This window comes from Anser anser (assembly GCF_964211835.1).
Source record: "Anser anser genome assembly, chromosome: 4".
Lineage (NCBI taxonomy): Eukaryota > Metazoa > Chordata > Aves > Anseriformes > Anatidae > Anser > Anser anser.
The window spans coordinates 1,207,775-1,234,935 of record NC_139724.1 but is presented as its reverse complement, the minus strand read 5'-3'; the positions used below and the strand labels follow the sequence as shown (position 1 = coordinate 1,234,935).

At 41.2% G+C, this 27,161-nt stretch overlaps 1 protein-coding gene across 18 annotated transcripts in view; it reads left to right on the top strand.

Moving 5' to 3' along the window:
* The window catches only part of LOC310898756 (bifunctional heparan sulfate N-deacetylase/N-sulfotransferase 3), a 382,477-nt gene that overhangs the window by 245,279 nt on the left and 110,037 nt on the right, over window positions 1-27,161 (top strand). For 15 of the 18 annotated variants that reach the window (XR_014583603.1, XR_014583604.1, XR_014583605.1 and 12 more), the window contains 2 exons: window positions 7,540-7,801; window positions 17,991-19,109. Coding sequence is in view for 2 of the 18 variants with exons in the window: in XM_083834191.1 (XP_083690317.1) it covers window positions 18,129-19,109 (981 nt within the window). In the remaining 16 variants the exon portion in view is untranslated. The other 3 variants (XR_014583616.1, XR_014583617.1, XR_014583618.1) reach the window with 3 other exon arrangements.

Here is a 27,161-nt window from a genome sequence, read left to right as displayed (position 1 = left end):
AGGGGTAGGGTAGTGCAACTCTATGAAAAATATCTTAAACAAAAATGTGTTGCGGTGGAAGCACATCAATAGGAATCGGAGCCCTTTAGTTGATCCTCTGACTCTGCCACTCGGACGTTGTGAACATGGGCTTTTTATTTAAATTCAGTGTGCCTCATGTTTCCTGTGTGCCTTATGGCATTTAATAATCTTAAAACCAAAGAGGTATTTTGCCTCTTTGCTCCAGTTGAGTACTGTATCAGGGGAAAAGTTCACAAGATAAATGTTATCACAAGATTATTTGTCTGAAACACGAAGGAGACCAATAGACTGAATATTTAGATTCAGGAAACCTTCAAGCTTTACCAACATGTCTATGACCATAGCAAACCATTGTGTTCTTGAGACTGAAGGCCATTCAATTGAACAGGGGGATCAGGCCCATCCACTGAACAGAATGAGAAGCAGAGATATCAGTAATTAGCCTCCAAACATCCCAACAGTAGAGATGCACAATTACTAACACTTCCAGTTGTTCTACTGTACCTTTTTCTTATGCTGGAAAATTACAACCTGTCCTCTAGCCTACGGACATTCAGTTTTAGGATGTTATATTGATATTACTAAAATTATAAAACTTCCGGATCTGATTTATATGGAAAGTAAATGAAATGGAGGAGAAAGGGAGGGGAAGGTCAGTCACCATGGTGAGATTTATCACAGTGCAGTATCACTGACAGCCTCTAAAGCCAAGGATTGCTAATCAGATAGCTTAGAAGTTTTAATAGGGACTAACAGATGCTAAATATACATTTGTGTAAATTGGCATATAAAAGTTGACAATCCTTCTGTGTATTTTTGGAGCACCACTACTACAGAGTAGATTTTGTCTTTTTTTTCATCTAATAATATCCTTGCTAATATCAATATTATTGTAGTTCTGTATAATGTGTGGTTTTGTTTTGAACATGTAGACCTTATTTATCTCTGGCTCCTGGGGGAAAAAATTAAAAAATGAAAAAAGAGGGAAAGAGGGAAGGGAAGGGAAGGGAAGGGAAGGGAAGGGAAGGGAAAAGGGAAAAAATGAGAGAAATCAAGAAGGGAGGCAGGAAAAGAAAGGGAAAGGAAAGAAAAGGGGAAAAACTGAATCCTTTCCCTTACTGTCTGTCTAAGATCCTTACCTATCTGCAGCCCTTTTGAAGAGGAAACTTCGCTTCAGGCCATGGGGATAGCGTGCTGGTAGAAAAGGAAACCAAGGGAGAAGGGACAATTCCCCAAAGAGGCAGGGAGATTCTGAGAGATGAGGATGTAGCTACTTTGCCGATGTCCCCTTCACTGGTAGGAGAACACCGTGGCTGCCTCACATCAGTTTATATCTGAGCTCTGCCCTACTCACACCAGTAGCAAATGGCACTGCCTAGCACACAGAGAAGTGCATGTGCTCCTTGTGATCACATTGCAGGCCCGCCTGGCTTTGGTAATCTAGCCCTTCTGAAGTGCCTCTCGAAGAGAAGAGGCTTTGAGAATTAATCAGGGCTTTCACTGCGGTGGGAGAATAATACTTGAGGAAGTACAAGACTTGTAAGTAGCTTGCTATTTTTGTTTGAACTCATTCTTCAGTTGATAGCGATACGTTTGTTTTCCTTGAAGGGGCAGACTGTCTCCCATGTACTCGCAGCCCTTTCCAGCCCACTATGCTGGTAGGTCCTGCAGAGCAAACCAGCCCCACAGCAGCCATCACCAAAACCCAGCCTTCATTTAAGCCCAGAAGCAGGGGATGCAGCGATGCAGCATGCCACCCTGAATGTGCTTCAGCCCTCTACAGCCATGGGAAGAGACATTAGCCCCCTGACCCAACCCATACATCCCTTATTGGTATACCAGAATTATTTGTACTCCCATGGCAGTGCTGCAAATCATGTCAATTCCTTGCCCAGGCATGTAAGCCTGAGGCATCGCTAGGGAGGAGGGAAGGGGCCGACTCAGTAGCTGAGTCCAGTCCTCTTAATCTGAAGTCATGCAGAGCCCACTCCTATGGGTGCCGTTCAGTGTATGCTTGATTGGTTTGCAGGACCAAGACTTTAAAAAATAAATTGTGTTGGAGCATACAGCATAGTATTACAGAACCGCCGTAGTGTTGTCATGCAACGGAGATACTGGTTGTGCTCCCCCTGCTGAATTGAAGAATGACAGTAGTATCACTTGCTGTTAGTATATGTAACATAAAGTGTGTGACACTTCTGTGGTGGTGTCACACTGATGGCTAGCTAAGCTCCTCCACACCTCTCTCTCACTTTCTCTCCTCAAAGAAGTGGGGAGAAAATATGATGAAAAAAGGCTCAAAGGTTGAGAGAAGGACAGGGAGATCACTCACCAATTACTGTCACAGGCAAAACAGACTCAGCATAGGGAGATTAATGTAACTGCCTATCACTAGCAGACTAGAACACTAAGGAACTGAAAGCAACCTAAGAACGCCTTCCCCACACCCACACTCCTCTACCTCCTCCCTGCGAGCAGCTCAGGGGAACAGGGAGTGGGGGCTGCGCTCAGTCCCTGACACTTCATCTCCACCGCTCCCTCACGGTCCCTCTCTGCCCCTACTCCCCGTGGGGTCCCTCCCACGGGATGCCGTCCTTCCCAAACCCAGCCTGCGGGGGCTGCCCACAGGCAGCAGCTCTTGAAGAACTGCTCCCACACGGCTCCGTACCATGGGGTCCATCCCCCAGGAGCAAACTGCTCCATCAGGAGTCCCCCACGGGCGGCAGCTCCCCCCAGACCCCCTGCTCCTGCGTGGGCTCCTCTCCACGGGCTGCAGCTCCGGCCCGGGGCCTGCTCCTGCGGGGGCTCTCCATGGGCCGCAGCCTCCTCCAGGCCACATCCACCTGCTCCACCGGGGGCTCCTCCACGGGCTGCAGCGTGGAGATCTGCTCCGTGTGGGACCCATGGGTGCAGGGGGACAGCCTGCTCCACCAGGGGCCTCTCCACAGGCTGCAGGGGAACTGCTGCTGCGTGCCTGGAGCACCTCCTGCTGCACTGACCTGGGGGGCTGCAGGGCTGGTTCTCTCTCCTCTCTCCCAGCTGCTGTTGCACAGCATTTTTTTCCCCTTTCTTCAATCTGCTCTCCCAGAGGCCCACCCAGCGTCACTCTCTGGCCAGCTCTGGCCAGCAGCGGGTCCCTTTTGGAGCTGGCTGGAGCTGGCTCTGCTCTGATGTGGGGCAGCTGCTGGACTCTGCTCACAGAGGCCACCCCTGCAGCCCCCCGCTACCAAAACCTTGCCACATAAACCCAATACAACTTAATGGGCAAATAATGGGCAATGAGCCATATCTGGATTTTATGTGTCAGCTTCCTTCTTGTAGCTCTTTCTGCATCCACGTCCAGTGGAGTTTATAATCTAAGACAAGGCGGGATGCCCATGGGGTGTGGCACATTAAGGTAAATAGAATTAAATGGTAAATCTGACATTTGGGGCTATGCTGAAGAATCATTTTCTAGGCAAAGCCCCTAGAAAAGTTCATAGGGAATAACATACAACATTCGTGGTATTTTAAAGCACTGTAATTCAGTGCTATTATATGACCACCAGCTGCTAGCTTAAACCTGCTACAATTTCTTCTCTAGAAAAACACAGACTGAAAGGTAGAATTAAACTCATTGTGACTAGAACCACCTTTTTCATGTATTTGCACAACATCTAATGCAGTGCAGCACTAATAACAATGGGAAATTTCAGCTTTTAATTTTAATCTTCACTGTTTCTGGGTTAGCATTTACATTTAAGGTAACTTTTTGCATGTAATTATGGTCTCTGGATCTTCGCAAAGAACTGTTTCTCTTGAGTTTTATGAGTGGAATAAAATACTCTTATTAGCCTGTAACCTTTTCTAAATCCCTCTCCCATATGGTGTTCATGTGGTATCAGATATTACGATATAGGATAATACTCTGGATGATATGTGCTATCCTTATTATTATCCTTATTACAGGATATTATATATCCTTATATAGGATATTATAGGATATTATATATCCTTATCCTTATTTGATGAACTGGGTAATTAAGATCTCTGCACGTGGTGCATGATTACATATGGTCAACCTATTAGTGTAATTCATGATGATTAAATCAAAATATGACAAAAATAAAAGTCCTACCAGCATATCTGATATTTTAGTCCATTTCATATTTTGCAAGAACTGAAGGCAGGAAAACATTCACTTTTGTTCCAGAACTTCAGTTTTTCTCTCTCTTTTCTTTTTTCTAGCTGTTGACTTCTGGGACAGGTGACAACCTAATACGTTTCCCTGGAGGCTAACATCTTATGCTCCAAAATGCAAGCTTTCATTAAAAAATTATGACTAGGAAGGTGGTGTTCATATTCACGTGAACAGAATGCAGGTGCTTTTTTTTACTAGTGCCTACAGACAGCCTGAAACAATCAATGTGCCAAAGAAAATACCGCAGCTGTGTCAGCTGACAGCAACTCCAGATGTCAAAGATGAGGATTTATTGTCAATGTTCTAGTTGTTGTTGATGCCAGCATAATAAAAAATATAGGGTTATTGATTGATAAGATCCTCTTAAGTCATCAAGTCCAATCTACCACTCTTATGAATAATGTCCTGTAGTCTCTCAAGCTCCATCTTAAAGTTAGCTACATTTTTTGCCCTCGCTTTTCATAGAATCAGTTTGCTTCATTCTGATGATTTAAAACTTTCTTCTAATTTCCGCCCTAACTATGTGCACAGTTTTTATGCAATTATTTGTATGCCAAAAGTCTCTTTCATCTTAAAGAATGGTTAGTTACACTTCTTTGTTTATCCCTTCCCTCACATGCAGCATCTACATCAAATCTCATCCTTCACCTTGCTTGTCATAAGACAGGGCATGTTCCCCTGCTCATGGTAGCAGCTCTTCTCTCCACCTCTCCCACTTTGAATTACTCTTTCTGAACTTTAAACAGCATTCCAGATGAGGACTTATTGCAGCCTTATGCAATAGCATCAACACTTTCAACATTTCCATCTCTTTTCCTCTGTAGGCAATTCTGCGGTATTTTCTTATTTTTCACAGACACATCACTTTGGCAGTTGATAGACATTCTCTGACTTTGACTAGTACCCGTGTCCTTTCTCACCTCAGTGATTTCCAATTGATGAACTCCCAGTTTATAGCAGACATTCATGTCATTGATCCTGCAATGCGTTACCTTGCATTCTCAATAACCTACAATTCCCGTGCAAACTCCTCTGTTTATTGCTCTTTGTTTGCTGCCTCCAAGGGCATAGGGAAACTAGGCTGTGTTTTAGGTGTTGCATGTTCAAGGAACACAGAAGGCAAAAGGAATTTATTTATATAGAAAAATGTGAAGGTCATGTGGAAGTTGAAGGCAGTGCTGAAGGATGGTTCTGTTCTTTAAAAAAAAAAAAAAAAAAAAAAAAGCTAAATTAGCCTTGGTCTCAAAGTTACATTTGCTGAGGGAAATCAAAGATGAAATTATGATGATTTTTCCAGCTGACATTCTGCTTTTGGAAGAGTTTGGATTATTGCTGGACTGAAGAACTGGGTGTATCAATTTAGTTCTTTTTCTGTTTTGCAAATTAAAAGATTTTTTTTAGGACTTTTCTTTCTTTATTGTTGGGAGTTGTTTGTAGGGTAATAAAGCAAGTTCTTCTGAGCCCAGAATTTGTCCTATTTTCTTACATATCCTAAAATCAATTATTAACAGAAGCTTTAATTACATATTGCTTTAAAAGGACAAAAATACTTTAGAGTGCTGATTGTGCTTATAACAGCTTGGTTTCTCTTTAATTCTTTTCCATCCCCATTATCAATTTCCTCTATCCAATTTCGATATTACTAAGGAGCTTTCAATCAAATTGACATATAATCAAAACAGCTAACTTACATTAATACATTCTGAATCTGCGCTGATATTTTTTAATATTTTTAACTTGAAACTTATGAATCTGAAATAATGGAAGGAAGTCTGTCCTCTCTTTTCATAATGCTAATTTCCTGGACTATTACGACAGAACATACTTAGTCCTCCTCATTAATGAATCTGTCTTACACTTTACATGGCATGTAACTTGAGCAGTATCTCAGAATAGAAATACCTAATGATTTCTTCAGCTTCTTGAATTCCAAAGCTTGCTATTTTATCATTCTACAAAAAAAGACAACTGTTTCAGTACCCTGATTAAAATGGAACAAAACATATTTATAACAATGGTTTATTCTAAGCCTAGAGATAGAAATGCTTTTCCACTGCCAAGCAGTCATCACCAACAGCGTGTAATTAGCAGCTTGCCTTCAACTGTTTAAAAGATATTATTACAATGCATGCAAATAGTAGGATTCTTCAGGGCAAGGTCTTGAAAATGAAATAGAAACTACTGCAGAGAAATGATAGATGTATTTTCTATCTCAAAGCTAGTGATGTTTTAGAGAAATTGCATAAGCATGGCTGGTTTCCCATGTTGTTTGCTACCGAATAATCTTTAATCACTTCAGAAATGAAGGGCATTGGAAAATACAGGGGGTAGGGGAACGGTTGGACCAGGTGATCTTGGAGGTCTTTTTCCAAGCTTAATGATTCTATGATTCTATGATTATTAACTTGAACTTGTGGTTTTTTTCCTCTGAGATAGCCTCTTAGTCAATTACATTTTTGACTGCTTATCATGGAATCATAGAATCATTAAGGTTGGAAAAGACCACATTTTTCTTGTCATTATATGGATGCAACTTGTAAACAAGTATTTCAGTTTAACCAAGAGGAGAAATTAGGTCTTTGTGTTTTGACACGGAAAAGCATTCCCTGGCTTTCAGACAACGTCAGTTATAATACAGTGTGATAGGATGTGGTGCTCTGAACTCAGCCCTGAGTCAAAAACTTCTGACTTCCAATCATAACGTTGATGAGCCACTGCCCAATCCTGGGCAATTTCATGGACTAATCTTCTATGTCAAGTATGCGTACAGCAATATTGATATCAACACTCATGACAAAAATACCCTGTAAGGACTCATTAGTTAATATTTGCATTTACTTAGAGATTTAAAGTATTTTAAGTATTGTTGAGATTGAGTATTTATTAGATTTGATTTTAAATCTAGTTTCTGATTAATCCAAGAGCATTATGAATCTAGAATAACTTTACATTTTGGCTAGTAGAACTTCTAATAGCTTAAAAAAGCAACCATACAATTACTAATAACAGGCAATTACCTAGGTTGTCTTTGTTGTCAAATATCTATGTCACTGTAATGGCTCCCTGCAAGAAAATGTAAACAAAAATAATACAAACAATAATTAGTGTTTGGATAAAAGATGTACCCAATCTTTGAAATGGCAGGACTAGAAAAAGTATTTCTTTAGTAATTGAAAACTGTTGTTTTTATGTGTAACTCCCCAACCAATTACCTTTTCGTGGTTTATGGAATGATGCCCAAAGTAATCAATCCGTGTATCTTAGAAAGAGAAATTTGTGGAGGGAGTTGTATTAATGACAACCATAACAAAAATACCTAAATTTTCCACTGATTTCAGGAGGACTTTGAAGGACTAAGAGATCATTTGCAGACTTAACAGACATCCAATGGTCAGAACCATTTCTCAGAGTGAGAGCCTGAAAGAGAGAAGACCACCAGAGAAGATAGGATTCAGTACATTTGAGAAAGATTGCTGATTATACAGAAGGAGGAAGCGCTGTGGGAAGATTTGAATGTGAAGAAAAATTTGACTGTGGAAGAGATCATGCACGTGCAGAGGCCAGCAGTAAGGCAAAAAGCTGAGGATATCACCAGGGAAGGTAGGCCACCTCTTTTTTAAGTCTTTCTTTGCTGCAAGAAAACAGGTTTAAAATGTTCCAGATAGGGGATAACTAAAAAGCCAAGCTAAACCCAGATGGAACTGTTGCTGGAGGTTCTCAAACACTTTTTTTTTGGTATTTTTTTCCACTATAATATTCAAGGAAAAAGGGCTTAATTGGAATTACCAACTTCCATGTCTGTGTAAGTGAGCACACATATCTATGTGTATGTAAGACATAAGTAGTCAGCAGTCCTGTCAGAACGTGATGTGATTTATATAGATAGGAATTCATTAAGGTATAATTTTCAAAGTAATTAGCTTGAAAATGGCCAATTTATCAGAAACAGGACAGATATTCACACTAAGGATTAAAGGCCAGATACTGAAAGGCATTTCAGTTCTTAATTTACATATTTCAATATGTGACTGAAGGCTTGTGTGTACAAAGCATTTTATTTTTCCCAAGTTTAGTTAATTCATGCTGAAATGACCTGTGTTCACATATACTGAAGGCACCCATTAATGGGAAGTAAGGGAATTCATATTTGAATGCATGTGGTATGTCTGTAGAGGGACCTCAGCAGGCGGAGAGAAGTGGGCTGACGGAAACCTCCTGCAGCTCAAAGTGCAAAGTCCTGCGCCTGGGGAGGAACAGGCGCTGGCACATGCTGGCCAGAAAGCAGTTTTGCAGAAAAGGACCTGGGGGTCCTGGTGGACATCAGGTTGAACATGACCCAGCAATGTGCTCTTGCTGACAAGAATGCTGATAGTATCCTGGGCTGCATTAGGATCCCAGCAGGTATGTATTGCCAGCAGGTTGAGGGAGGTGGTTCTTCCCTTTACTTGACACTGGTGAAGGCTGGAGGAGGCTCAGGGGAGGATGTGTATAAATACCAAACGGTGAGGTGTAAACCAGATGAAGCCAGGCTTTCTCCAGTGGTGCCCAGTGACAGACCATGTGCACAAACTGGAGCACAGGAGGTTCCCTCTGAACACCAGGAAGCATTTCTTTACTCTGCAGGTGATGAAGCACTGGCACAGGCTGCCTAGAGAGGTTGTGAAGTCTTCATCCCTGAAAATTTTCAAAAGCCTCCTGGGCAGCCTGCTCTGGTGACCCTGCTTGAGCCAGGGGTTGGACCAGACAGCTTCTGAGCTGGTTGCAGCCATTTGGTGATCTGTACTGTTAGCCTAGATCCTAGTGTCTTGAGTGCTTTATCTGGAATACAGTTAGTTTGTGGCAACCATCTGAAATGAGCTAAGTATCTCCCTTGGCAAATGCTTCCGGGTTTGGAACAGAGGGCAGTTTGCTTCAGTATCTGTTCCATGCTGAATATATGGACACCAGTGAGTACGTACATCTGTGAGACAGGATTTGGTCTCTGTCTTGTGTGACAACAGCAGCACAGATGTTGCCTTAGTTCATGGTGCAGCCACTCAGCACAGACTAGCAGTTGTCTGAAAGCACTTTTGTTTTGCATGCAGTTAGTAGTCCACCAATTTTCCTCCCACCTATCTCCTTGCCTGAATTAACTGCTCTCTGACCTGTGTGCACCATTCAGTTCTTGGGTGACGCACATTGGATGTGACCTCAGATCCTTACACACAGCCACAATGATGCTATTTGTGGTAGCACTCTGTGATAATGCAACACCACATTGCTACCGCTTGCTTTGTGAAGGACTTGGAGCCAGGAAGAAAACTTGGCCAGGAGCATACTGAGCATTGTATTAAAGATGTATTGCTGAAAGAATGGCTAAGCGTCATGCCCAGTTCACACTACAATGACAGCTCAAGAGCAAAAAACTGAAAGTAGCACCAAGAAAGATCAAAGCTGTTAATATTCCTGCCAAAACTGCTCAGTACTGCAGCTGCTGACTCGCAGTGCTGAAGCCCTCAGCTGTGAGATGTCTAGCACATCTCTGTGAGCATCCAGGTGCTTATGAGGACAAGCCCCGTGTAATGCTCTTCCATCCACATTGGCCAGTGATAACTTAAACACAGCACCAGCTACTCAGAAAGAATGGTAGGAGGGAGATGGTGCACATTTGTGAGTTTGAACTCACATCCAAGAATTTCAGTCACTTCTGGCTGCCTTCCACCTTGTACCTCATAGTACATTGTAGGAAAAAGCCTTCATAATAGAGAGGCCCCAAAGCAAGACTGTATCAGGATATCCACGCTGCAGAGAATCTTAGTGTGGCAGAAAATCCCTTTGTGTGGCATATCGTGAGGCCAACAGCATTTTGGATGGACACTCCTGCAGATTAATAACCTCATGCAGACCAAGCCCTCGTGTCGACAATTCTGCACGTAGGGGCCTGCGACCTTATGCTGCTTTTTAAAGCAAGAGCAATAAGGGATTAGATCATCTCCATTAAAATTTTTATGTGCTTTCAATATAATGGAAATTTTAATTGGAACTCTGCCTTTGCAAACTTTTGAAGCTTAGAAGACACTAGAATGTGAGGAGTTCCTTCAGTCGGTTATGGAAATAAAAAGGAGGGGGGAAAAATGAAACATGAGAAAGCAGTTAATCACAACGTTTCTGAATCAAGAACTGTAAATTCTGCCGATGTTTGGAAAAGGATGGAGAAAAAATCCTTCAGAAGACGTCGGCTCTTCTCCATTCAGTTTCTGACAGGAGTGAGCCACAAACAGGAGGGCTTGGGCAGACAACCGCCAGTGCCCGACTTATCGCGGCGCACCGGATCCGCAGCCGTGAGGTGAGCTAGCGTGCAGTTGCGAGGTAAATTACTCGGATCAGGAGGGCACTTGTGGCATTTGTCAATTTCAGCTCCCACCTGCGATGGCTGGCAGCCAGCCAGCGCACTTCAGGCCGGGGCCCGGCGGCTCCCCAGCGGCACCAGGGGAGCAGACACCCCGCCGGGGCGAGGCGGGCAGCCCCCGACCCCTACGTGACGGGGCTGGGGGCGTCAAAACAAAACGAAGAAACGGATCCGGGCTGCAAACGCCTCGCTCGGCACTCTCACACCACGCCTGCTCCCGGGGGCCGCCGGCCGGGACCCCCTCGGAGGCGGCGGCGGCGCCTCCCAACCCCGGCCCGCCCCTCGCCGGTGGGCGCGGAGCCGGGCCCCTCCTCCAGGAGGCGAGGCGAGACGAGGGGCGGCTCTCGCACCCCTGGGCGGCCGGCACGGCCGTGCCTGCTTGCAGCCGGCAGCTCCCGGCCCGCCGCGGGGAGGAGAGCGGTGGGCGGCGGCGGCGGCCCCGGCGCGGCGGTATGGCGGCGGGTCGCGCCCTGAGGTAACGGCCGCGGCGGGCGGCTCCGGCGACGGGCGGCTCCGGCGACGGGCGGGGCGCCTTTTGCCGCCCATCTCCGGACCGCGGCGAGGCTGCCCCCCGAAAGTTGTGCGGGAGACGGCGCCGAGGGGCCCGGGGAAGCCCCGGCGGTTCGGGGCCGTGTCGCGCGGAGCGGAGCTGTCCGGTCGCCCCCCGTTCTCCCTCGGCTGGCGCCCAGTGAGCTCCCCGGGCCAAGCCGCCCGCTGCCTTTCGGATACCCGGCCGGGCGTTTCGGCTCCCTCTGGCTGCTTCTGCGCGGCGCTGTTGCCCTCTAGCGTCTGTGGGGTGGCAGCGTGAGGGAGCAAGGTGAGTGCCGGGGTGCCCCGGGGTGCTGGTGCCGCCTCGGCGCCGTGCCGAAACGGGGGCCTGTCCCAAGAGACCTCGGGGAGGCGGCACAAAACTCGGCGGTGACTGAACCGCTGCTTTGTGCTGGAGAGCTACTTGGGGGATAGCTCGCGGTGGGGTGAGTTTTTGCCTTTTTCTTTATTAAAGTAGCTGCGGCGTCGCCCCCCGGGCCGCTGCGAGGGGCGCCGGTTGCTGCCGCCTCAGCTTCTGCGGCTGGGGTGTGAGGGGAGAGGGGCTGGCAGTGCCCTGCCTTTTGCTTGTTTGCTCGGTCGCTGAGGAATAATAGGAATAATCTCAGAAATATTGCGTGAGGTACAAGGTATCTTAAGATTTTTTGGCTGAAAGTATCACAGGTAAAGTAATTTAAAGCTCTAAACCAACTTTTGTACTGAAGTAAAAGCTTCCAAGACTTTAAATACCATATATTTGATATTTATAAATAAACTTTATTAAAAACAAATTCTGAAGCATTAATTCCTGTCCTGTAAGGTACTGGCTAAAGCAGTGCAGCACAGAGCTAAGGATAACAGGTACAATAGAAACTGAAAGCTGCTTTCACCAAGGACTTGAAAAAAGCATCTGTCTGACAGAGTTTTTGTTCTGCGTAAGCTGTTCTTTTATTTTTTTAAAAATATGTGAGAAAATGGAAGCCCTTCAATACTCACGTATACGGGACTTGTTATGCGATGCTAAAGAGTATTGATGACTGCTGTCAGCAGTCTGTGTCTCATAGTGCTATCTCCTCAAGTTGAAAATATGTTCTTAATATCCAGTCCTAAGACCTCATTCTCAACCTGTGTTTGCTTATCTGAGTTATTACTGCTTGAATACTTCAGTCAGCGGAGAGATGTAAGTCGAGGTACGCAGCATTTGGAGAGCAGTTTCCCATTTTCATAGTTGATTTACGCAAACCTGAGCACTACTGCCCACCCCAGGTGTAGTCATTGTCAGATGTGCTTTGCTGCTCTCTACCCTGTCATTCATGTATCTGAACAGCTACCTTGTGGTAACGCTGATTTCAAAATACTTCCCCTGAAGCTGTATTTCACACTGCCTGGCCAAAGCAGGCTTTTCTGTTCAGAGCAATTATATAGCATTCTAATCGCTATAAATTTAAAGTGCCCATGTTAACACACTGAACAGCAGGTCTGTTTCTTTGCCTCTTTGTGATTTAGATCTTGTCCTTCATTTAAAGTATGAGGAGTTTGTTGCTGTCGCTGTGGGAAGGAGCAGGAACAGAAGATAGTGACGGGGTCTAGTAGGACGGGAGACATTAAAAAATACATGCAGGTGTAGCTAACCAGACAAACATAGTAACTAATATTGTTGATTAATGAATCCTGAATTTGCAGCACTTTCTGGCCATTCTTGATAAAAAGGATTTTCTTTAGCCTGTAACAATGTGTTTGTTGTTTTTTTTTAACTTTTGTGTATGTGTGACACAACTTTGTTGCTCCTACTGAGAGGTCATGATACATAGCTGACTTTGCACATTTCTGAGGTAAAACTAAACCTAAGGGCACGTTCTGAGGTAAAACTAAACCTGATTTTCATATTTGGCATTAAAAATGTAATTTGAGAGCAATTTCTCTTTTGTTTGTGGTTATTTTAGTTTAGCCCATTGTTTTAATCTTGGTAATTTAAAACATAAGTGAGTTCAAGAAAAATGTTTTTCATAGTTTTAAGTCTGACTGATATTCGTGACACAACTTCAGCAGGTTAATTTTGTTCTAAATATAAAACTTTATGCAGTTTTGTGTCTGTGTTTATGGGGATACCTGGTTTCCTATTTAGGCATGTATTCCTTGCAGTATGAAGATGTGAACAAGGAATTGATAAAACTTTTTTCTTTAGTTTCCAAAAGTATAATTATCAGTTATGAAATTGTATGGCCAGAGCCATGTTTCTTTTGAGCTACTGAGTCCAGAAAATAGCATGTTTCTGCTGCGTGGTCAAGCCACTTGTATTGAGCCCATGCTGTGCACACTGTGAAAGTCTTGGTGCAAAAATGAAGCAGTGAGGGCACGTTTGTGGTGTTGCCGCGACATGCATGCAGCGTAGATTTTCAGCAGCTGTGCAGAGCCTGAGCCCAAGGTCTGGGTTCCAGGCAAACTGCAAAGACTTCCCCAGAAGTTGCTTAGATATCATATCAGCTTTACTGCCAGTAAATACAAAAAAAAAAAACTATTTCCAATTTCATGTTCTCTATGTTTGCTAGAGAATGCTAATGCATCTCATTAATAGGGGAAATCCCCAGCCAATTTTGTCTCATGTATTTCCAGTATGGTTGTTGTGCTGAAATGACTTGTAGAAGCCAGGGATCTGGTCATTTCTGGTGTGCAATTAAACAACAAACTAAAGACAGCTACAAATGGTAGGAGCTTAGGAGCTCACTGGAGTCCTGTGAGTTCATCATGGTATTTTTTCTCTCATCAGTACCATCTTAGTAGGGAATTTGGAGAAGAAGGGGTGGAGGTGGGGGGGGGAGAAGTTCACGATCTCTGTTCTAGTGGATCTGTTTCATTCTGGCTGTCTGAAGACACCTGTAACTGTGACTATCCAGCAGTACTGTATCAGAGTTGTAAATCTTCCCATGAATAAGGTGATACTTATTTCCTGTACTCACAAGATTTTCATGAGAACTTGTCTGGGGCTTCAGAAATTGCTTTTGCAGGAGAAGAGAATGATATTGAGCCTTGCTGCATTCAGAATAAAATGGGAAGCTTATTTCCATGACTCAGCTTACTCTTAACAAGATCTTCTGCATAGTGAGTCTCCAAGTTAAAAACAAAATTCTAAATATTCAAACGTATATTCAAATAATTTTTCTTAACAATTTTCACCTTAAAGAGATGTTTCAATACTTTACACTTGGAACAACAAAATAGATAAAAGGTACTGGTCTCAATTTTTGGATGGTCGCATAAAAATACAAAATTCTGTAAGAGATCAAATGCAAATTCTTCTAAAATAACAGGGTTCTAGACACAGAACACTGAAGCAGCTTTTATTGCTTCAGACTGTGAAAAGTAATATACAAATTGTTTTACTTATAAAGACTTCTCTCAGTGACACCTTTGTGGACCACTGGATTTGTATATTGCCTGACACCCCTTTTCAAGATATAGGTGGGACCATGTCCTCCTTTCATGTGTGGCTCCATTGAAATTAATAAGCTAAGCTTGCTTATTGTTTCATTCTCCTTCCTTCCTTCCTGTTCTCAGTGTTGAGGATGCCAGGTATGGCTGTTGTTCTGCTGGTCTCAGATAATTCTTCATTCCTCAGAGTGAGACCTTGGATCTGTCTTAGCATTCCCATCCGCTCCTTCTTGCAGCTGCTCTCTGTAGCCCCAGGAGATACCTGCAATTAGGAGCCAAGGTTAAAATGGCATGGGCTTTCTTGTAATAAATAAATAATCCAGGTCTCTGGGCTGCCTCCAGATTTTCTGCTCCATGGAGGTGCATTAGGACATCCTTGCTGCAAATATTTCAAGTGCACCTGCTTCTTCCTTCAGCAGCCCTCGAGTTGCAACCCTTCTTGTATTATCTCATTGAAACAACTGTCTACAGCTGCTGCATCTAGTCAGCCCTCTCATGCATCAGCTAAGGGCACTGTGTATTTTTCCTTCTCCAGGCAGGATTGTCAAGTTCAGGCGACTGGTCAGGAGCATAGGCTGGTGAGGAAAGAAACATCGAGGTTTTGCTGGTGGGAGCTTCCTGTTGATACGACTTGAATGGTTTCTGTCCTAAGAACAGGAGTATTTAGGGCTGTGTTAGAGGAGCCTGGGACTAAAAGAAGCACTGTGCTGCTGGTTGTTTGGTGACCAACTGTTATTCAGGGAAGTGATGGTGCTTTGGTCAGCAAGAGTTCCACTTCGCAGGCTCTCATCTCTCTTGTGTACTAACCAGACCTAAGCTGTTTGTGGGGTTAAGAAAACTAGGTATGTGGATAGGCAGATATATGGAATTTTTCACAGAATGCAGGAAGCATTAATTTTAGCCACTAAAATTGAGTTTCTTGGCATTCAGTCAACTGCATTGGAGATGAAAAATAAAAACAGTTTTATTCGAGAATCCTTTGTGCCCATAAGAGAGATCATCTGTCTGGAAACATGTCTTAAAAAATCTAGTTTTACTCATTTAAGTAAAATGGAGCTGCTTCTTTGTCATCTGACTTTTTACCAGGTTAAACAGCAGAAACGGGATACCTGAATTGATGTTCTTGAAGTTAGCATGACAAAAATTAGACAGCTCAATACTGAAATATTCTTTTGAGTTCTTCTAGAGGTACTTTTGGATCTCTCAGTTTGGTCTTCATGCATTCTTAAACTTCTTTGCAGATACATGCCACCACTTTCTACAGGTACAAATTACATTGTTTTTGGTTAACAGTGAATAATGCATCTATACCTCTAGGTGAAAGGCAAGTCTGTTGTCTAAAAGCTATGTATAAAGCTTTGTCCAGCTGCAGGTAAGATTCAAGGCCAGATTTAAGTCCACCAAGAGCAGAAAGGGTAGAGAAGTTAAGAAGAGTAGAATATGCCCATGAGGTGGGCTTATCTGATGATACACGGGTTTAAAGGGAGTCTGAATTATGAATGAGAGAGTTTACGTATGCTTAATTACTCTTTGTGCTCAATTTTGCTGTTTTCATAGATAGGATGCCATGTACTTTCTCTCTTATCCCTTATCTTATTTTCCTACTCACTTTGTTTTACTTTGTGCTTATTATGTACCTGGCACTGGGAGCATCAGTCTTTGGGATTTAATTAAAGTCATGGAAGTTACAAAGGTGCTGTTAAGTATATCATTTGTTTTAACTTGTTCTGAAAGCATAGAGTGAAAGACCACCTTTTTGACAAGAGCTCCTCATCCTAAATTGTGAAGCAGTTGAATGGCCCAGGTACATGACAAGTTGTTTGGTTTTGTTTAGTGTTATTTTATCCCCAACTCCTTTTTCTGTATTGATTTTTAACTAATATTTTATATACTTCAGTCTTCTTTTGGATCACAAGTCTGCCTTATTCTTTGATCATCATTTGCTCCATGATTTAGCACTCAAGGATGCCAGCCATTCTGGGAATAAAAAGTTATAACAAAAAAAAGTAAACTTTTCAATGTATAAAAGGTGGGATAGAGCTTGACTAGATATCATTTATTATCATTAGCTCTGTCAATCTATATAGAAAAGTTCATATTTGATACGGACTATACTTTTGTAGCTTTTTTACTTTTTGAACCCTGCCTTTTTTTTTAAGAGGAGGTAAGGATTAAGTACTCAGGAAGTGACCATGTTAAATACACATGCAGCTTATTCCATTGCCATTACAGATTGTGTGCTGCATGGTGAAGTTACAGCAGCATGTTCTGTATCTTTAATATTTTCCAAAATCTTCTGTTAAGCTTCCTTTATAATTTCTAGTACTTAATTATTTTATGCTTGTCACATCTTTCATTTATTCTATTAGAAACTTTTGACAGCAATTGTACTGTTGGCTTGAAAAATGACTGCTTTCCGTAGGTACAAGGTAGAGCATAAATATGTCCTTAGGTGATCTGCCTCTTAAGTTAGCTGTGGATTTATTACTCTCTTTTCTCAAGTTTAAGAGGTGAATTATTCTATGCTTTTTTTAATATGCAGAAATACAAAGCACTTCTAACAATATACAGAACAATGGTACATTGTTCGGTAAAATGCGATTTTTATGCTTCTAATGCTGCAGGAAAAAATGTATTTTGTTTAAAAAAAAAAACACTCCTACAGCACATGCAATATATAGTATACCTGACTGGGTGTATATTGAACATTTAAAATGTGCATATTGGGTTAAGGACTCTCCAATTTTTCCAAAATTAACATTAGAGAGAATACATTTAATGATGTAGACTAATGTTCCCCCAGCTTCTTGGTGTTGAAGGAGGAAGATTATGAAACTTCCTCAGTGTTTGGGTTGTCAGCAGTTGTTTATTTGGAGTTTTTTTTGTCTTTTGGTTAAAAAAAAGAAAAATCTAAGGGAAGCAGTAAGTTCTTTGCCACTATGTCTTGTGTTTCAGTGCCTCCTGTGTGAACCCTGTTTTACGCAGTCTTAGGGAGTGAGGAGCCTGTGAGATTTAGAGACATTCCAATGTAGATGGCAGCCAGTGGCATTTCTGGAAGGGCCAGATAAGCAAAGCCTTGCTGGACTTCTTTGCTCAACTCTTGGACTCAGGCTTTTAGGGCTTGAAATGTTAGGTGTGGTTTCTGTTAGATTGAAGTGGAGGTTTTTACAACTACACCTTCTATGCTTACACAATTGCTTTAGAGATAGTTTGATGTTGTGCTATTAGTAAAAGCAGAGTGACAGCTGTGTGTTTTTTTAATGATGGGGAGCAGGAAGAAACAATGCTACTAATGCAAAAATTCAGAAGAAAGCTACCAAAGCTTTTGAACTGTTCACTTCTAAACCTCGGTTTAGCAATGATTCTCTGTTCTCCATTAGTTTCAATGTGATGATACTTAACAAATTGTGGTGCTTCAATTAAATCTGTGATTTTCTTTTCTTCTAGACTAGATCTTCTGTAAAGCTTTGTGGAAGATAGATGCGTGTGCTGCAATGGTGACATAAATATTTAAGAGGATTGGAACAAGTTGCTGAGAATCTGTTTGTTTTTAATGCTTGGAACAATCTAAGGCAAGTAAACAACATGAGTTTTATCATGAAACTTCACAGACATTTTCAAAGAACAGTTATTTTGCTGGCCACTTTTTGTATGGTGAGCATTGTTATTTCTGCATACTACTTGTATAATGGCTACAAACAGGAAAATGAACTTCCTGAAATCTCTTCAGAAGTGGAATGTGGTGATCTTCAACTGTTGCCATACAAGCTGATGGAGATGAAGACCATGAAGCCTATCGATCCCCTGAGAACAGATCTTGTAGTGCTGGTGTTTGTGGAAAGTCAATATTCAACATTAGGCCAAGATATAACAACCATTTTAGAATCCAGCAGATTTCAGTACCATATTGAGATTGCATCTGGTAAAGGTGACCTCCCGGTGCTTATAGACAAAAATAAGGGCAAATACGCTCTCATAGTATATGAAAATATTTTAAAATATGTGAATATGGACTCTTGGAACAGAGGTCTTCTAGATAAGTACTGTATGGAATATAGTGTAGGTGTTATTGGATTTCATAAAGGCAATGAGAACAGCTTGCAGAACTTCCAGTTGAAGGGCTTTCCTTTCCATGTCCACAGTAATCTGGGTATTAAGGACTGTTGCATTAACCCTCATTCCCCATTGCTCCATGTGACTAAATCCTCCAAGCTTGAGAAAGGTCCCTTGCTTGGAAATGACTGGGCAGTTTTCCAGATTAATCATACTGCTTACCAACCAGTGATATTTGCAAAAGTAAAGACACCAGAAAACCTTTCACCACCTGCTGCTAAAAGTGCTCTCCATGCCACAGTAATTCATGACCTGGGACTCCACGATGGGATTCAACGAGTCCTTTTTGGCAATAACTTGAATTTTTGGCTGCACAAACTGATTTTCATAGATGCCGTCTCTTTCCTGTCCGGAAAGAAGCTCAGACTATCCTTGGATAGGTACATTCTGGTTGACATAGATGACATCTTCGTTGGGAAGGAGGGAACAAGAATGAACGCCAACGATGTACAGGTAAAGGATGTACAGCAACTAATAGTTGTTAGAGCAAAGTACCTGTTTTTTAATCTTATTTTTAAAGTGAACAGTTACTAATAGTTGCAGCTCAGAAAGGACACAGATCACACAAAGTAGCAATGCAAACTGTGCCTTGAGAGAAAAGCCAGTTTGTCTGGCTTTCAGTGGTCACTGACTCCAGGTGTAGCAGTTCCTTCCTGCTCCAGGCTGGAGGAGAGTCAACACAACTTTGCTTCTATAGTTACTAAAAAAGAAAATAAGATATCACTTGTTTTCTCTCAAGTGACACAAGTCCTTCCAGAGCTATGTTCTGTAAACTGGGTGGTGGGGACACCTCTGAATTACATTCTCTCTATGATACATGGAAAATAGTCTCCCAAAAGGAAATTAAAGATGACTAATTGCTAAGTAATTGTTAAAAGAAAGGGGGTAAGAGAGGTAGTGTTTTTGTTTTTCACTGCCCCCTCCTAAACACACATTGTTCTAACTAAATAATTGCAGTGTTTAACTTTCTAGTCCGATGATACCTATCTAAACACATACTTCAAAAGAGCTTGGAAACAGCACAGGACTTCAGAGCTGGACCTAAGATCTATTAGTACGTAACGTACATGTTGCCAGACTTACAAGCAGGAAGTAAATGTAGTGAACAAAAGTAAATGTCAACATAAATTTTGAAGAACAGATTGGATTATTAGCTGTTTGAAACGGGTTTCTAATGTCAGGAGTTGGTTGTTTGTAGCATTTCACCTTTCTTATCTCTCTTTTATGGCTCTTGCTTGCAAGCAAGGTTTTTGCTAATGTAGGTCTTAAAATCTTGTTCTGTCACTAAATGACTCAATGTTAAAAATGTTAGATTTCCATTTTAACACTTTAAGTTGGTACATTCCTGAAGGTCCCTTTTCACTCTGTATTGTTGTGCTGTTCAGATGAGGTGGTAGGTCAGCGTTGGTAGGAATAACATTATTTCTCACTGTATACCTCACTTTCTTTTTGTGAAGTGTTGTTACAAAGCAGATGGGGAAAAAAGCACATTGCAAAACTGATACTTGGTCTAGAAGGTAAAAGTCTATAAGGTGCTGATTCTTTCCCTGTTTGTACTAGAAATAAGGGAAAATGTTTTGTGAAAACTTTCAATGTTGAAAGAGGAATGTGGAACAATGAAGGGCGCTCCAGTAGTACTGCATGCAGTAGATAGCTTTTCTTTTTTTTTTCAATTTTAGCTAGGTTTTCTGTTTGTGGTTTTTTTTTTCAGTGCTAATCTATTTGTCAAGCTGCAGTAGCCCTGCATTTACTGTTTTATTAAACAAAAGACTTGAACTTGTATTTACTTCAATTCGTTTTAAATTTGCATCATATGCTAGTTCCTGAAATGTCCTCTGCATTTGCAATTAAACATGCCTCTCAGATAAGTAGGTGTTTTCCTTATGCAAAAAAAAAATTGCATGGGAAAGGGATGGAGTAAAGATGAAACTCCAATAAATGGAATTTTTGTGTAGGAGGTGGTGGCAGCGTTTGAGTTAGGTGGGTAAGCGTTCTTTGAGAGTCTCTTAAGGGCAAAGTCAAATCACAGAAGCAAAGTAAGGAAGGTCTGACCCACATCAGTGGCTAAACTCCTGTTGTTCTGCAAAAGAAGCAATTTCTATTAACAAATTAAATAAAGCCTGAGTAAATCTCCCACTATGTCTTGCAGTAGCAGTTTGAAATAGCATGTTTCATATTGTTTGTCTCTGTGAATGACACCTGAAGATAATCATTCCAACTTATCCTAAAATGACGAATTGCCAGAATTACTTAGCAGAAAGAAGAGTCTATTGAGACAAATTTGATTAAAGCAGATACAAAAGGTTGAACTGTGTTGTTTTGAAAGAATAATTTGCAGTATGTCAGAATGTTATCTTCCCAAAATAAAACTGTCAAATTGAATAGAAATAATATCAAAGTGGAAATAACTTTTAAGTAGGATAATTTCATTTATATAGAACTGTGTTCTGAAACAGTGGAACGTGAAAAAGTGTTCCCTTCAGATTCTTTATCTACTTAAAAGTTAAAATGTTCTATTAAGCGTGTTGTTAGGGCTGTCAGGTGCAATGCATCTTCATTACTATTATTATCAAAGAAATTACCCTCTGTGGCACAGTGACACGTGGAAGGAATGAAATAAAATCAAATTGTGGTAGCTGAAAATCAGTTACTGTATAGTGTATTTGTGCATAAATGACATCCTGTTAGACATGAGTGTTTTACTGAGCTCTGTTGCATTGACTGTGACAGAGAATTGCGTGCTACAAGTGTGGAAAGAGGTTGCTAAATGAAGATTGTATATCCAGTACTCGCAATTAACTCATTTCTACTAAGATTACATTTTAAATACTAGCAATATAGAATGGGGTATAATGCTTTTTTGTGTTTTAATTTGGTTTTATGTGTTTCCTAGTTAAAATTTTCTGGACATAGTCATGTCTGGTAAGACTGAGCTTACTTAGAGCAATGTGGATGTTTCTACATGCACTCTGTTAATTAATGCAATGTAATCTAGAACGCTTCAGAAAGCTTCCAACATCCAGAAAAGCTGTGTTTGGTTCTGCTAACTGGATAGGGTAAAGTTTAGAAACTGGAGGGTTATCACAGATGAGGTAGCAGAAATAATCACTTGTTAGTGATTCAGTACTGAACTCTCTGGAGGCCATCTAGTCCAGCCCCCTGCTCAAGCAGGGCCACCAAGAGCAGACTGCCCGGGACCGTGTCCAGGCAGCTTCTGAAGAACTTCAAGGAGGGAGGTTCTGATTGCAAGTAAGGCCAGGTTTTCAAGGGAATTTCTTCTTCAGGTGCTTAAATGAGATTTGCAAAGTGGCCAGAATAGTCAATGTTTGGATGTTAGGCTAAACTGTTTTCATCTTTAAATTTCGTGAATTGGAGTTGAGCATAACTGAAAATTGCTGTTGTAAGGTTAAGTGGTAGTTTTTTCAGTAGTATATCTTGGCCTCAAAAGAGGTTGAGTCAAAAGCAGCCCCTCTAAAATGAGTGTCTTCTGCGTCTCTATTAGGCAGAGTGGTGCTACTTCAGATTGAGTATCCGTAGTGTCAGGGATACAAGGTGTAAAGAGCCCTCCTGGAAAACATTTGACATGGTTTTTCAATGCAAATTATATAAAACTGATAAATGGATTGTCTTATTAAACAACAAATGAAGCTTATACTAGTTTTGTCACAGGTTTTTTCAGTTTAAAAACAAACAACAACAACAAACCCTGAAACTGTACTTGAGATTTTTAGACTACCTGTTTGTGATTCAAGTATTGCTATATTAAACTTGGACCAATAGTACATAGCTCTTCAAGGTACCATACTGAATAGCAGTCACTGTATCAGCAACAACCATCCGTCTTCATATTTATTTACTTTATCTTCCTCTGGAATAATAGAAATAATGGAAGAGAACATTTTCATAGTCTAATTGCCTCCCACTTTGAATTTAAACGTGGTAATGTAATCTCAGCATTCATTTTTCAGTAGTTCTTTTTTTCCTCTTAATATCTGTCTAGCAGGAGAGACCATTATGCTGTGACAGCGTTACATTTTTTCTTTGTCTTTTAGTCTCAGCAGTGCAAATAATTCATTAAAATGGACGTACAGAAAAAATCTATCTAGATATTCACAAAGTTTATCTCAATAGACCATGATTGTCCCCACTGACAGTCTACTAATTTAATACAGTCTCTTTTTGTTACAGTTACTCTTTGAAAATTTTAAGACTGTAAAGCACTGAGATTTTTTTCAAGGGAAAAGCCATCTGATATCAGGAGGAAAATTAAAAATGACTTTTTTTCTACTGACTGTACAATGCTGGTGGAGCATAATGGCATAGACATAAGTTGGTCAACCTTTTCCTTCATTTCCCCAATACGTGCCCTTTCTGTATTTCAGTGAGAAATGATCATGCTTTCAAAATGAAAAATTAGAATACTGTGGGGTTCTTTTGTTTATTTTTTTTTTAAAACCATTAGCTATGTGATCTCCTCTTTATTGTCTGGTCTTTTATGTGCTTTTCAAAAGAGGTAATTTGAACTGAAATCAGGAGATGTCTCCACTTTCTTCATGTAAGACTAATCTTTTTCTCCTCTTGTAACTCCTACCTGTGCTCAGTTTTGGATCAGTGGTGGTCATGTTATTAGGGAAGATTCTGGTCTGAATGAGCATCTTTGGTCATATAATGTAGACAAACAGAACACAAATGTGATCATGCTAACACGTGAAAATATTGTGATAGGTGGTACTTGTATTTTCTTATTCTTTCATAATTGCCAAGGAAAAAGTTTAATATTAACCATGTGCATTCGGGGGGGGGGGGGGGGGTTCATTTTTTCTTTTTCTGTTTTGTGACCACTTAGCTGATGCATCTGTTAGGAGACATGCATATGGGAAATAAAAGCTTGAATCTGCAGTCTTTCTGCATTATACTCAGTGAAGAGTTAGACAGCAAGAGCTGTCCTCTGAGTGATTCTCTTGCATATCATCTGTTCCAAGCAGTGTGCTGATAATGGAGAGGAGTTAGCCAGAAAGAATAAATTAATAGTGTTTTAGTCTCCATCACTCGCAGTCTGTCATCTTGCCCAGACTTTGAGGTTTATAATGTACACATCTATATCAGAGCTAGTCCTCTGTCTTTCCATAGTAGACAACATAAACAAGTAGTTCTTTAGGCTGACAGTGGTTAAGTTAATTGCACCTTAAAAGTATATATTTTTCTGTTGCTCATAAAATGTTTCTAGAGTGACTAAGACGAAGTATAAACATTTGCTCTTGGTCAGATGAATCTCATTCTGTGTTCCAAAGCCAGCATTGTCATCGTTATGATATTTCCTCATTGTGGCAGTGGCCTGGTCTTTTGTTTAATGCATCAGATTTCTCCCCTAAGAGCTTATTGTTTATTCTGTACATTGCAAATTTGTCCACATTAGTCAGTATAGTTTAAATAAATACTATTATTTAAAATATTAAAGCATCTTTTCCCTCCTGAAGTGTATGTGGAAAGAAATAAGAACTTCCCATGGTAAAGCTTACCTCTTGGATACAAACTTTCAAAATACCATGGCGTATCTTTTCAACTTCTCTTGCACAGGAGTGACCTGAATATTTGCCTCAGAGAGGCTTAGATCTATTTTATATTGAGGCAGAGTGGCTGGAAGGTGCCAGAAAGCCTGAACTGTCAAGACACAAGACAGTTCCTGTCACAGGAGAGTCTAATTCTGCAAGTTAATTTTCTTTACCTATAGGATCACCCAGAAGGTTATCAATAAAGAAATGATAGATATGTCATCAAATGTGTCGTTTACAGAACTGCCGGAGATGTCCCTGTCAATTCAGTTGCACTGAGCTGCAAATCTTTCCTCTGGGGAAATTCAAAAGATCTTTTTTAAGACTTTAAATGACAGCATGAATTAACTATTAGGAATTTTTGATTAGATAAATCATTTTATATTCCCAGTTCATGAGCCATGTTACCTTTGTACAGTTGTTCAATGCATTTACTGCGTCTGTATGTACGTTCTATCTTAATTTGATCTGAAGCTCCTATGGTATTTTATACTGGCTTGGCCGTAATGATAAGTAGAAAGTACATGCCTAAAAAGAGGCAAAGGAAGGGAATAATAGAAACCGTGAAGTTTCTCTGGCCGGATGATGCCTTAGGAAGTCTGACTTAACTGCTGGAGCATGTTGGTTCAGACACAGTACTGTGAAGTGTTCCGCACTGTCTAGAGCTCAGACTGAAAATATAACTTCAGAAAAAGTTATAAAATTATTTTATGTGTATTATGGGCTGCAACCAGCTTATGTAACACTTTACCAGTCAGTTTTATTAACATCTGACTTATTAAAGCAATTTGGTTTATGTACCAACTTCTGTGAATCTTAATATAGCAAGACTGATACAACTGCTGCTCAGCACAGGGCAGCATTTGTTTTCAAAGGAGTGTACTGATGTTTGAACAGAAAGCTGTGTAAAACTCCTTGACCAGAGGAGAGAGGCTGCAAAGGAGTGGCAGGAGAGAGGAGAGCTGGGTCTGTCTCACATGCCCTACCCCTGGGATTGCCAGGGCAGTGCTGGGCATTTCCGTGTATCCTTGCTCTTCCATCTCTGCACCTGTGTACCACTAGAAACAACCAAACCCAATGGAACGAGCTTGGCACAAAGATTAATTGCACGGTTTATCTGCTGTATTAAATGCACGAAGACAAAAACTTTGCACAGTAACCATGTGTCTAATAATAGCCAGGACCTGTGTTGCATCTCTGTGGACTGTCAGGCCAAAGGAGAGCAGGCTTCCATTTTTTTCATGTTAAAATATTCCTGGTCTATTCTTGATGTTAATATTCATACAGGTATTATATCTGGGAGGGACTGGGATGTGCACAGTGCTTGGGTCACCACTGATGTCCAAGAAGGATGGTGATCTGCGGGGCTGGAGATCTTCCTTTTTTTCCAGAAGGCTCAGACATGTTTGCACAAATGATGCTGCCTGCTTCCCTGGGGCTGTGGGACAAGCGTGGTCCTCGGAATGAAGTCTACAGGTAGGGCGTGTGTGTCAAGCAGCAGCACTGGCAGCCGTGCTTCTTGTGCCGAAAGGGTAACTGTATTGACCCATTCTCACTGGCTGGTTGAACTATTTTGTTCATTTGTGCACAACTTCTCAGGCACAACAGCTGTGAAGAGGGTGCTGTGTGTCTAAGCCATATTGCTCTGTATTAAAAAAGTGGAAGTAAACGCTGGTTGATCTGCAGATGTTCATCTTTCTTGCTCAGAATCAATTTGTGTTGGTGCTTTAAGCATGAGGAAGCTTTAATATTTAGTGCTGTATCAGATACACAGAAACTAAATTTCATTCCTCCTGTGAGTTTAGTGTCTTCTGTTAGTTCTGTGTTTGCTGGAATTCATAGCTTGTTTTTGTTTATTTTGCTGATGGGGTTCTGGAGGACATGTCTTAACAGCTGTTTCTATCTGGTCAAGGGGGGAATCTGAAGGTTGTCCTTAGCCATGTAAAAATATCTGTAATGTACCATATAAAACTGATGTCACCTCATTATGGGCCATCCTTTTTCTAACAAATATATGGACACCCCCAGAGACAAAAGGAAGGAAAAAACAACACGTGGCTAAACATAGTTTTCCACTTGATCTGGCTCATGAACTGCATCTTTAGCATGTACTAACAAAATAAATCAAATAATCCCAGAGTCTGGCCAATGAAGACTCAGGATTTTCCGCGGTTGGTATTTTACTTGAACACACATGAGTTTTGTTAGGCTGTATATGAGAGCAGATGCTTTTCAATGGATGACTTGAGACTAAATCAATTTCTTTTCAGGAAAGGAATTATTTAAAATGTAGGGCAGAAGAGAAAGGGCCACTGCTGAAAAGGAAGCCATGGACTTCTTGCTGTAACTCCTCATTTGTTTGACTGCAGTCATTTTACTTGCTCAGTGGGTCTTTTTCCATGTGGTGGGGTGTTCCCATATAGCATTTGTACACAGTACTTTCTCAAGTTTTTGCTTATAATGCCATTAGTAAAATTACAGAGATTAAGGAAAAGGAAGTTCCTGATTTTTTGCAATAATCTTCAGATACGTGTGCTTCCACTGAAATGTTACTGCAGTTTAACTAATATGCTGTGGTTCTAGCAGCTGCCATATGGAAGTAATAGAAGAAATACGACTCCCTTTTTATAACCAAATGAAGGCGAATGCTCTGAGGACTGTCACACATGACATATGGCAGGAGGGCTTCCTTTCACCCATAGTGATTTGCTGCTGTTCAGGAAGCTCATTAGCATTCTTAAGACAACGTTGTTATTGATCCCATTATTTCTTTGCCCAGAGGTTAAACCACTCTAAGTACATTTAAGGGGGAAAAAATACTGCGCTTCCTGCCTGTGTCCCTGCTAAGTGACTGCTGTTTTGCTTACGTATATCCCAGGTCTTGCAGTTTAACTGCTGTGCAACTGGAAAAAAATGCTGCACTTCTTGGTGTTGACGTAACTTCACAGCTTTT